Below are 13,295 nucleotides of genomic sequence, written 5' to 3' on the forward strand. Positions count from 1 at the left end.
TTAGGTTGAGGGCCCAAACTCTCTCTAGTTTTAGCGACTATGAGCGAACGACATGAGCTAAAACGTGAATAATGCGTATTCCGGGACGGGCATTCCAGAATAGCACAAACGAAGGTACTGTAGGAAGAAGAAAAAATTCTGGTAGAATTACATAGAAAGCGCAGAGGGTGACAACTAAAAGGGTTTTAGAGGGTACCAATCCCACATCAACGTATCGCAGAAACAGAGAATCCTGCACATCATTTCAAAAATATCTATCTCTAAACAAAAAAAGGTTAAGGAATAGTACTATAGTGAACTTAGGGAAGGCAGCAACGCGAAGTGTTTTTCTGTTGCTGACGCGAAAGGAAGATTCGACAACCCTGCGGAAGTACAGTATTCGCCTTTACGATACGTAAGAGATCCAGGTGCCCATTCAAAGTGTCAGAGGAGGAGACGAGATTTTTAATGTGTAGAAAGTGTACATAACCCGGTCCTTTTCCAAGAGGACAAGGTACCCTATACTATGAGCAGAATATTTCACTCCACAAATGATTAATATTATAAAAAAACGAATACTTTTAAGAATGATTAATTACATTTATTCAACTAAGAGTTTAACTTCATAAAATTAATTACAGTCTGAAAAAGAAATAATCTTAATTTTTTTTCCGAAAATTATATACACACACACATATATATATATATATATATATATATATATATATATATATATATATATATATAAATATTTATATATTCATTTACAAAAACTTATGTGTTTTCGTATTTATTTCATTTTTACTGTAAGCTATAATTATTAATTTAATGGGATCGTGTGCACTAAAGACCACGGCCATATGGAAGACCAGTAATATATATATATATATATATATATATATATATATATATATATATATATATATATATTTGTATATGTGTGTGTGTGTGTGTATATATTATATGCGTTGCAAACAGACGACGTCAAGCTCCAAGTTCGTAAGCGATGGGAAACAGGTTATTGTTTCGGCAAACCGCATAGTACGTAAAACAGATGACTGCTGTTGTGGTCTCAAAGCAGAGAAAAAGAGAAAAGAATTTTAAAATGACGACCACGAACCGACAAGCGCGACGTCATCTAATAACAAGGACAGACGATCTTGCTGAAGTAGTCGAAATACGCTGGATACAGGCAACAGCGTAAGCCTATTGCTGAAAAGATAATAATGATGATGACGACTTATCAGGAATCGAACCCGCTAATTATAATGATGCGCAGACTAATAGGCTCCCATAATTTTAAGATGAGATAATCCGATAAAACCAATATATTATATATTTATAGTTAAAATCGAAGCCAACACGGTGTATTGTAACAAAAATTATAACGGTTACTTCATTAAAGTTATTAAAAATTTCGCTTCCAATACAAAGTAAATAATAATCATGTTGTTTATTACAGTACCGTAGTTTAGAAAACGGGGTCAATGTATTCTGCCCGTACGAATGCTTTGCGATACTCCAATGAAAAAATAGTAAGCGTACTTTGATTGAAAATATAAAAGTTAGATCAGTAGTTTTAAGAAGAAAAGAACCATGCAGAGAAAAGAACCGTGCAGTAATACTTAAAATGATTTAATTTCTTGTGAGGAAAAATATGACGTGTTACAGCGCCTTAGTTATAGATAGACGAAAACGTAAGACGCCCGGCCTTAATGGCTGCCCTACTAGACGAAGGTATTCGATCTTTTCTCTTCCGCATTCATAGAATGGTCTTATCTATACGAGCTACCATAAGCCATCCATTTTAGGTGACAAAGTTACAGATAGTTGCTCAGATAAAATATACATTGATTTCTTTTTATCATCGTGTTATGTCATTACGAACAACTATCTTATTATGAAGAATCACGTCGTATCGTGTTGATATATTCAATACTCAATAAAACTGGCCTGTTCTTATATATATATATATATATATATATACTCTTAGTATATATATACAAACAACAAAAAACTATATTTTCTTGTTTGTAACTCAATTTCAAGCATAAGATGAAAACGCGCTGATCACCTTATAATGTGAGATAATATATCTCATTAACAAATGATAAACATCGTCACTGTCGTATCAGCCCATAAACTGCAAGACATGATCCATGGGGGAATATACCATAATCTCCACGCTTGGCAGACGCGTTGGCAACCGCAATGTGGTATTATGGTACGCAGAGGACACTGCTGCCAATCCTCTGGTAACTTTTTTTCTGAGCAGCAGCAATCCTGTATAAATAATGCACAAAGTGATCATTATATATAAGTCTGTATCCCGGGAATCGAACGCGTAACCTATGATCACCTCTACCACGAGGCTGCCATTGCACAATGATAAAAATATTATATAACAAATCCTATTTGTAACAAGTATGAGCAAGCTATATAATACTATTTTTAAAGACTTACTTATTCAAGTATTTACATCGATATTTTGTACCCGTTGTAACTAAACAAAAATTCTACACGAAAGTAATTATTTTATATTTGTATTAACTGATATAGCCCTGCGAGGCAAGTTAGGAAGATTGTGAGCAGGTCACAAAGTGAAAAGATGACTGTTGGAACCTTTTCTTTAGTTATAAAGTGGACATAACGGAATGGCAAACGCTGTGTAGAACGATCACTCGCAAGGTGGGCAGACGACCACGTTAAGGTTGTCAGAAGGCGCTGGATGAAGGCTGCTCTCAGCCCGTCAGTTGACAGTATATAAGAGAAATGATGACAATGATAAAGTAAAATATCTTATACTTTAATCGAGATAAGCTTCTTCTATAAAAAAATACTTTTTTTTATTTAGAACATAATAAAATACGCCGAAATGTAATTAAAAGTGTACTTTAATTAAATTACGCATGTATTGCTACTATTTTTGTCAGTTAAAAATAATAGTAATAAATATGTATTAGTAAAATGATTAAAATCAAGTATATAAACTATCTGTTAATTGGTTTATTATAAATCAACATGTGATCAAAGTCAATCTTTACGTATGTTTTTTGTAATTCAACTAGTGATAAAATATAACCTTAATTGAACCACAGCCTAGTTTGAACAGCGGTTTCTAAAATTGTTTAAAATTAACTACTGAGATATATTTTTATGTGAAATAAGTTATTTTAAAGCATTCATATACAGTGTTTATTTCCTCATTAGGAACTTTAAATTTAAAATCGAAAACGGAAACTTGTTTCCTCCATTTTGGTTTTATATGACCCTTGATATTGGCGAATACCGGTGCATTTTCAAATGCAATAAAATGGTGAATTTTATAAGGAGCTACATGCAAGCGCAAGCCATTACGGCTCGTGTGCCGTGTCAAACATCTTAATTAATTATTCGATTTTCCAATTTAAAACTCTTAGACGAAATTAAACCGAAACCTTTTCACATTGAATAATTCGTGATTTGCAAGTAGTTGTCTGCTAATAAACTATGGAGTCGGTTTATTAAATATTAAAACCAAACATTTCGATTATACCTACACTATTAAATATAAAAGAGCCTACTTTACAAGGATACCACTCGAAGTTTTTAGCAATGTTCTGCGTGTTATAATTTATATATTTTAATGCAATCAATTTACAAATTCTTTATTCAACGCACGATGGATTACTTCTGTTATTAACGTTCAACCTATTTAAATAATAAGTATTTCAGACATTAAAAGAAAAGGCGAAAGAAACTCATTATTTAAAAAAATATATGTAGTATTACATATTTAAAAAATAATCAAAAAGCCTGTAGGCGAATACAAGGTGTGTCCACACACAGTTACCCAGAGCACAAAAGTTCTTAGACATTTTTTTAAATGTAGCTCTAGATGTTGTCTAGATAATATCTGGGATCCTTTTAGTGTAAGCGTTTACATTGAACACATAAAAATTTGATTTTGTTTTTAGTTTTCACAATCTGACTACAATTTAAAGCTATGTTATCAATTAACACTTTTTAGATAGATTACAATGGTAGCGAATAATGTTGCAAATATAAATATGTTTGTATTATTATCTAGAAAACAGGTAAAAAAATTACTATGTTTGTCTTTTTCAAACCGCTAGTGTCCTTATTGACAGTCGTATTATCCATATTTTTCTCAAGACTCATTTGACGCTCTTTATAAGAGTTTGTATTAATAAAAAACACCTATACTGTTTTGCTTTTAGACATTACATAGAACTCACCTAGTTGTGTTGTCTTACCGTTTTTGTTTTAAACATTAGCCAAGTACATAAACATTTCAAGGTAACAAGGGTAGATTGAAAACATTTTTTCTGCAAGAATAAGTCAAAAGTTGAGATTGTTGAATAAAGTTATGATTAAAAGTTTGAGTAAATACAAATAAATTTATTTGGCTTTGTAATTACCCAAGATTCTCATGTAAATACCTTTTGATGAAAACATTAAAACGAAAAACAGAATAACCAATTTACATAAAAGTATAATCATTTTTATTTCGATTTACTAAACTGATGTACAACAAATAAAATTACCAAAAATATATAAACTCATTTTCACAATTATTGTCATCTTCTTGATGTGAATATCACTTGTAGTTACTTAATATAAATTCAAATAAATTAAGTAATTAATCAAATAATTCTAATCCTCAAAAAGTTCTGACATTTCTATTTGGTTTAATTTATTTCTTACTAATTTAAGTCGACTGTCATCATCCTTTCAGCTATAAAACTATACTGCTGTACACAGACCTCCTCCAGAGATTTCCAATAGGACCGGTAGGAAACTGTTTGCATCCAGAGTCTTCAAATTATAATAATATATCTATAAATAGTGATATAATTTTAATTTGAAGACTTAAAGTCTTGAATATTGTAATATTTTCCGTAACAGCTGTTAGGTTTACATTGTTGCAAATTTAACATTAAATTGCTGCCATGTATTTTCTCAAGACTTAAAATAATAAAGACGACATTGTTTCTTCCCTTTATTTTGTCACTCATAAAAAGAACAGGAAATGACTTTAAAAATCGACATTAATTTAACACAAAACAATAAAAATAAATAAACTCCATCGATGCTCAGCAGGTGTGGAAAGCATGCTACGCTGACACATTTGTGCGTAGTATTTCGTAATCTTTTAAACATGAAGCATTCGTAAAATAAGTTTTTACCAGTTCCGAATGGCCCTGTCTCACGAAATTGTATAAGAATCCATCTCCATATAACGCGAGCACTTACACCGTCCGCAGTGAAGGTGCGGTGATAAATCAAGCGCTGACACGCCATATATCTCCCGCCAATATTGTTTCCATCGGGCGCTTGATGTTTGCGCTGCATCGCATACGTCTATGATATACGAAATCTCCTAACGTGTTTCTTTTGGCTCCACCTAAATAATATATTTCTATAAATGGCAGGCTGTGCTATTTATCTAGTATTCCAGAACCGCGATCGCCAGTTAGATTATAACGCTAAAGACCAAAAATTTAACAATCATCGCGCGGTTCACACTGACTTTTATTAGTTTTAATATGCCAAAAAAATATTCTTGCCAAATCTTATACCTATGCGACCTCTCTTGACTCCCATGCGAAGGGAATTTCTTATAATACGCTCTTAGCTGATCTCTACTCGACAAAAGGAATATATAATACTTTCAAGTCTCAAAGCCTTATGGTTCCATAAATTTCGTCATAAATCAGTACATAGATACATAAAGTTCCCTTTGTCTTATTGTAATATCACTATAATTTATGAAACTTGTATACGTAACTATATGGAAAGGCTTATATTCAACAGTGAATGTCCTACAGCTGAAATGATAATAAACATATTATTTTTCTGTGTGGGCACGCTGTAAATTCGTGGAATATAGAAAGATTCTTATATTAAACTCCGACATTTTGGAAGTTTTTTGTATATAATGACGAGTTTATTACTAATGTTGGAAAAGCTTATATAACTCTTAAAAACACTGCAAAAGTCATTTCTCCGACAAATTACTTTTTTAATTCTCATTAACAGTATGTGGATTAAATTGAAATAAACAACATTATTCTTCTAAATATACGATATCCAAATCGATGAAGACACTCGGATTTTGTTTAATTAAAGTTACATATATGTCTTAATAACATAATATATTTCCCGTGTGATTGTAATCGCTTCATGCATTATGTTATACTTATTTATTTTATTTTTAATATATTTTACTTCATTATTACGAAAGCTTACTGACTAATAATAAAATGCTAATAATAAGTAATTACATTGATTTTATTTTCACACTAATTTCACCTGAGTGTCTAAAATCAAATAGAAAATATTACAAACACGAGCAAATATTTTTAAATCAAACAAAATATTGGATATTAATATACGGGAAGGCGTAAGTCGTATATTTTAAATTATACAATAATTCTAAATTAATGCAGGTCTGGATATAATCATGAAATATCATTCCGATCGCTCCTAAACATTTTGCTGTCACGAACACCAGCGCTGTTGACGGGCGGTGCTTGTATCAAATGTCAATTATAAAGCCGTTCCAAGTCGTTTCAGGCGATACAAAAATTTATTTTATTCAATCGTTATATATTATATATGATCTTAACCACGCTCGTTTATGGTTTTATTTAACAAACATCAAATTTATTTTTTATCTTTATTGGTAATTCTGTACCGGATTTTCATACCCAACACGGTCTTATAATATAACCATATTAACGTATCATTGCTAAAATTCAAATCAGCCGTGTGCCATCTACAGCTATACATAGGCCTCTCCTCTAGATTATCGACTATACCGATTGCAAAAGCCCTATATCCAGTGTCTTTCGAGGATCTTAACAAGATCGCCTGTCTGCCTTTTCGCCGCATGTCTTACTCTGCGCTAGCCGATTCGTGGTCACTTCAGAACCTTAAGGCCTCTGGGGCCATCTGTTCTGCACGCTATATGATGTGCTTCCTGCCACTTCAACCCTTTCCATTCCATTGAATTATGACGGTTACTTCCGTTCGTCTACAGATTTTCTCATTTCCGATTCGATGTCATAAAAAAATCCTTAGCATAAGACACTTCGTGTCTCATTGTGTGGTTTTCAATGAAGCCCAAAGTGAAATACCACAAGGTAATAACTACTAAGCACTCATCACGTGAAATAAATAAATTAAGCAAATAATAAGGCTAGATTATAGGACATTTAAACAAAACTGTCTAATTTATATGATAGACTATTCAGAATGTCATAAAATGGAATTTAATCGGAAAATTTTACATAATATCAGTAATCCTATAGAACAAATGCCATATTAAAACCATGTTGGAGTCCCTAATAAATGGTAGCTTATATTATCTCGCCAACACCAACTTATATAACGTTTATAGAAGTTGCTATACTTGTGGTAAATCTGTATTGCGTTCCTTGCTACGTAACATATATATACACATATGTATGTTAAAAAATAATTACAGCTTTATAGATATACATTCATAAAGCTGTATTTATTTTTTAATTGTAAATCTGTATTAAAAATGTAAAAAACAAGCAAGTCATTTAAAAAAATTATTTTGCCTGTTATAATCATTACTATATTTGGACTTAACAAGGTTAAGCAGAGACTTGAAGGAAACCGATTATGATCATTAAGAGCAAGAACATCCGTCCCAACTTCCATTTTAAAAATGTGCTTTAGATGCATTGATAACTTCAACATCTGTAATAAGCCGCCTGCCGTAAGTTGCGAAGCAATGCCAATTGCGGGAACTATCTCATTTCGATATATGAAACCAAAAATATTTTATTTGCTACAATTTTAGATAAGTAAATTTTCTCAAGTGTCCTGTCTGTACATTTTACTACTGTAAAATTAGCAAATTACAAAAATGTTTTTTAATTTCCATAAATTGATTAACAAATTGCCTTGTAATTTTTAGATAGTAGATGACATGAAAGTACCACCTGGGTTTATATTGTTATATTATGTTAAAAGTAAATAAAAAAAACATGAAATAAAATTATTTCAATACGAAATTATGTAGTAAATAACGCTCGCAATGACAATGAAAATAATTAAAGAAAAGTCTCTATTTCGAAACGCAATAGGTCTAAAGAGTAATTAAGTTCGTCATTAGTTATATTATTTACAATAATAAGTTTAATTTATACAATAGTTCACGCATACTTTTAAGAACATTATTGCTATTTTATTTTGAAAGGCTCTCTCTCTCTCAATTCTCTGATCATAATTTTTAAATGAATATTTTTAAGACAATCAAGTAGATACAAGATAAAATTATTCAGCTGCTTTTGGAATTTAATAGTATAATTAATAAATAATAAATATGAGATCGAATTATAAAAAGCAAAAGGACCAAGTAATCTGACATAGGAAGAAACTTGTTCGTGTAAAGTGGCATCGGGTGAAGCCCATCGCTCTTACAACTAATGGCTGTGGGAAGCCGGAAAATTCTGGAGTGATGACCACAAGCCGACGACGTAGTTAAGATCACGGGAAAACGCTGAAGTCATCTTGCGGGTAGTTCAGGACCGCTCGTTGTGGCGATCTTTGGAAAAGGCCTGTGCCTTGCAGCAGGCATCTATCGGGCGTATGATAATGGTAAATCAATACTAATCCATATCAATACTACGTTTTTTAACATGTCTTTGCTTCTCGATATCTCTTCTACAACATAAATGATTATATTTTCCGATAGTTGATTTGACAAATATTTGATAGGTTGATCTAAAATTAACCTTTAAAGATACAGTTTAGTATTGCTGATATAGAGTATTTATTCTACTTTCAATCTTTCCAAGAGACGATGATTGGGTATAAGTTCCCCAGAATCGGAAATATGTTTCCTATCTCTTTCTAGAATAACTCCTATTGAAATCACCCTACTCATATATTTCATGGTTTGACAGGAATTCTATAAGAGGTAAGAAATATCACTTCGTTATGATATATACCACATATATACCACAAAACCATAACAGGCAGAAAATAATGGTGGAAGTTGGTAATTGTAGAATTATTAAGGTGGTGAAATTCAAGGCGACAGTAATTAATTAATAAACAAGTTATGTAAACGATCAATAAAATTTATTCAGTATACATGCATGAATAATGAAGATAACAAATCACTTAACAAAGCACGAAACGAAAACCAGAATGTTTGACGTCATTAAAAGCCATTAACATGCATCGTAACCAAGTCAATAATACGTATGTTACAATCTATTACGCGACATCTGTAATATCTTAACGAGTAAATAAATTAAATTACTATAATTAATAACAAAATATATAAGGCAAAAAATAATTTTGGTATCAAAGCAAAACAGATTATCAAAAATGACTGACGAAATTTTTTATTATAATAACTTAAAGTATTATTTTGTTACAAGAATCATATGTAGACGTAAAGTTTTTAATAATAAAAGAACAAATAATCATTGGTAGATATATAGACAAAGGGTTTAAGAAAAAGAATTATTTTTTCGTACCAACATAAATATCACTAGCATGTGGTTTCAACAGAACGATGTTACATGTCACACAGCCAACGAAACAAAGAATTTATTACAAACCAAATATTACTATTCCGTCATTTCATTAAATTCACTCTGGAATATTATTTTGTGGAGTTTTGACAGCGTTAGTGTCTATATAAAGTCAAAAATCAATGATTATCGAAATAGACCTCTAATTTTAACGCTACTCATTGAAAAAACGCAGCGTGCAATATTGAAGGTCATTGCATAAAGACTTAATTCTTTTTGGATTATTTGTATAAAAAAGAGTTCATAAATTGCGCAGAAATGTGTAGAACCGTAAGCAAACGAAAGTAACTAACAAAGCCCATCGAACTGACAAGTTGACATGCCGGTGGCAAGGCACAGCGCACAGAACAGACGAACGCTAGGACCTTAAGGTTCAGGAACGGAATCCACAGACTGACAAGCGCAGAATAGAGTGTCCATCGATAAAGTGGACAGACAGACAGGAGTCTGCTATCAACAGGTCCTAACAGGAATCTAAAAAGACTGAAATGACGACGATACAAAAGTTGCGTTTCTTTTATACAAATGACTCTGACGAATACAAAACTCTTATCTCAAAAGATTTTCAATCTTTTAATGCCTTCAATCAAATCCTATTTAATATCTAATACAATATTATTTTAGAATAAAATTTCCAACTCTAAGTATATCGATTGGGTCAATAGATCACTAGTGTATTATAGTGAAACACCCAAGAGGTCAAGTTAGACAACAAGCATCCAATATGACTTTCAAGTCCAAAGATTATTTTTTTTTAATTTTGATGTTTATTAAAAAAGCAAAGGCGGCAAAGACTGTGTGAAGGATATTTTAAATATCTGTATTCCTATCAAGTTTTATTCCATTATTATAATTTACAGTATTATCTAACAGTAAATGATATATCTTATACAAAACGTAAACAAAACGGATATAATCCTAAATAATAAATAATATGTAAAATACAAATTGATATGTCTTATTCTTTGTTATTCTTGATTTTTTAAGGAATAAAGCTAAAATAAAAATTAAAGGAAATAAAAGGAATGTACTACGAATCTACCCAATAATACTCGAATGGTAATTAACCTAACTATAAATAATTATCAAAATATTACTTATTTTAAACAAGTATAATGAGAATCATATCTTTATATTGCTCTTACACTAACCTAAATAACACACACCTTAAAATAGCCTAAAGTATTTAACTTACGAATATTTATAGGCCATTAAATTTGAATACAGTAAATTTTAATTTTATCTAATAAATGTTATTCCTTAAATTTTGGTAAAAAAAATATCAATTGTTTTTTATTTCAATATAATACTAAAGATTGCCATAAATGAGATAAAAAAAGAGAAAATAATACTTTTGTGTGACTACCTATTTAATTCTGTATTTGGTGAGATGACCATTAATAATGCTGCATTGTGTAAAGGATGTTTTAACTTCAGTTGTACAGAACAAAACACTGAAGTTTAAGTATTTAAAAATTAACAAAGCGATCGAGTAACTTACATTCCTTTGAAATTTAATTTTCTCTGTTAGAGTTATAAATTAAATTAAAAATACTTTAATTAATCGATACATTATTTTTAAATAAATTAAATATAATTAATTACTAATGCTATTACATAAAATTTAAAAAACTAGGACTAAAAAACATAACAAATGGAAAGGGAAAGTACATGCAAAGCTAGTAGAAGCTGCTATTACAAAACAGACAACAAAAACAGTTTTCGCTTCATTGATCAACTAGAAACAAAACTGTATATTGCATAAATTCCATCTAAATTTAAATATTGAAGGTACATAATCATTAATGAACGAAATACAATAATGTCTCGAAGTAGAACGTTATCGAGACATTTTAGTAATACTCAACATTATTTTAAATATCATTCAACCGACAGCCGACTTTCTTTAATTAACAATTTAATAATTGTAGTTACTGACCACAACAACAGAATCTGTTGTATTGAGATGTGTTACGATGGCCAAGGATTTGATTAAATCAGTTGAAAAGGTGAAAAGTATTTTTTATGTCGATTATAAGAACAGCGGTTTGCATGTTTATGCTTACGGCTCAAGATATTACTAAAGAGACTTTCGGAAAAAAAAAGAAAAGAGATATTTATGTATAACGATATTCAACCGTTGGGATAAAAGATATGTTTGGTCATTAGATGAACTTACTCTTAATAAATCCACCATTAAGAAGTGCTTGCACATAAATTAATATTGTACAACGAAGACAATATCATCAGACATACAGATAGAAGAAACACAAAATTTAAGTCATCTATATTCAGATCACAAACACCACATTGTCGCTAAAAGCAGATTAGTGGATGGACAAAGGACTATTCATATATATAAAATTATAAATACTTTTCGTTACGACAAGACGACAAAAATTAAGAAAGAAGATATAATTTTGATTAAAACAGTACAAAATCAAAATAGATTAAATAAACTATAACGGATAACAAATTTTGTATTAAAATATGGACAAATACAGAACTCTTTTTTTCTATAGAGCGTAATATCATAGCATATTTATTGATAAAATCTAAGATAAAAACTATTTATGTAATGTTGGGAATGAATAATGATTAGAAATATAGTTTTAAAGTAAATCTAATTTTCTTTGTAGGTCCAGACCATATGCACCGCTTTCTATAAATTTCTTGCTGTAATGTCCAGTAGAAAGCTGAAATTTTCCGTAGTGAGTTCCTCATTTCGAGGCGGCCGCTCTCCGCAGGTCGCTCAGGAGGCCAACTGTGCCCTCATTCGGTGTTTATTATCTGGAACAAGCAATTTTACTTTTTAATTTCTCGATAAACAAAGATCAGGGGATTTAAGGTTTCCTGAGCGACCTGGTACGGATTAGGCGAGAGTTTATTGTAACTTGCAAATACATTTATTTAATTTTTAATTTAGAAAAAAGAATATTTAAAACAAAACTCTTTTAAAACTATATATTTTACGCGCGGGAATGTAGTTGCAAGTTACTTACTCATTTGTTGTGTAGAAGCCAAAGACAGATAAAATCAATTTTGAAATATTTTGGTTTATCTTGTTTCTTGAGCAACTTAACTTTCTTCTTTGCCTAAACGAATTAATAGTTTATTTGGTTGAAAAACCACAACAAATTCTTAAACAAAAGAAAAATAAATAGTGTTAAATAACTAATTATTTTAATAGAACTGGTAATCGGAACAGTTGTACAGTGCATTCTCTGATGTCAACTCTATCTATTTATTACAGTTTAATAAAAGAGAACTTTTCCAGTGAAGCTTTGCTTATGAGAAAGCATTAATAAAAACTACTTGTTTTATGGCATAGGAATGAACTGTTCGATCGTTTAGAGAAACAGACTTCACTTTTCACTTTAACTTCTACATGTTAATTACCGGTTCAAAATGAATGACTTTATATTTAAACTGGGTAAGATATTTGTGAATAATAAAACCGAATTTCCGAGAAATCTGAGCTTATATACTTTGTAATTCGTGTTCTTCCAGGTTTCCTGTGAAAATATTGATAAACAACAAAAGGAAATTCACATGACGTAACCATACATTACCACATATTAATCAATTAGAAAACTAACGACTAAGAAACACCTTAATAATTAACAAAACAGACTGCTTTTTAAAGATTTTCAGATGTATGTAACCATAATTACAAAAAATTGTTATATAGTATGTAAATTATAATATTACCAAACAGATAGAGGCAATTGT

General features: G+C 30.6%; 1 protein-coding gene across 1 annotated transcript in view; it reads right to left on the bottom strand.

Annotated features, from left to right (window-relative positions):
* Window positions 1-12,109: 12,109 nt before the first annotated feature.
* LOC137931862 (uncharacterized) overlaps window positions 12,110-13,295 on the bottom strand; it is a 47,295-nt gene continuing 46,109 nt past the window's right edge. Inside the window, exon 4 of the mRNA XM_068775376.1 lies at window positions 12,110-12,353. Coding sequence (XP_068631477.1) covers window positions 12,336-12,353 — 18 coding nt within the window. The 3' untranslated portion in view covers window positions 12,110-12,335. The remainder of the gene's footprint in view (window positions 12,354-13,295) is intronic.

The sequence above is a fragment of the Battus philenor genome, unplaced genomic scaffold, assembly GCF_028537555.1.
Source record: "Battus philenor isolate CCGP_79_NKW_IND1 unplaced genomic scaffold, ilBatPhil1.0.hap1 SCAF_11, whole genome shotgun sequence".
NCBI classification, from domain to species: domain Eukaryota; kingdom Metazoa; phylum Arthropoda; class Insecta; order Lepidoptera; family Papilionidae; genus Battus; species Battus philenor.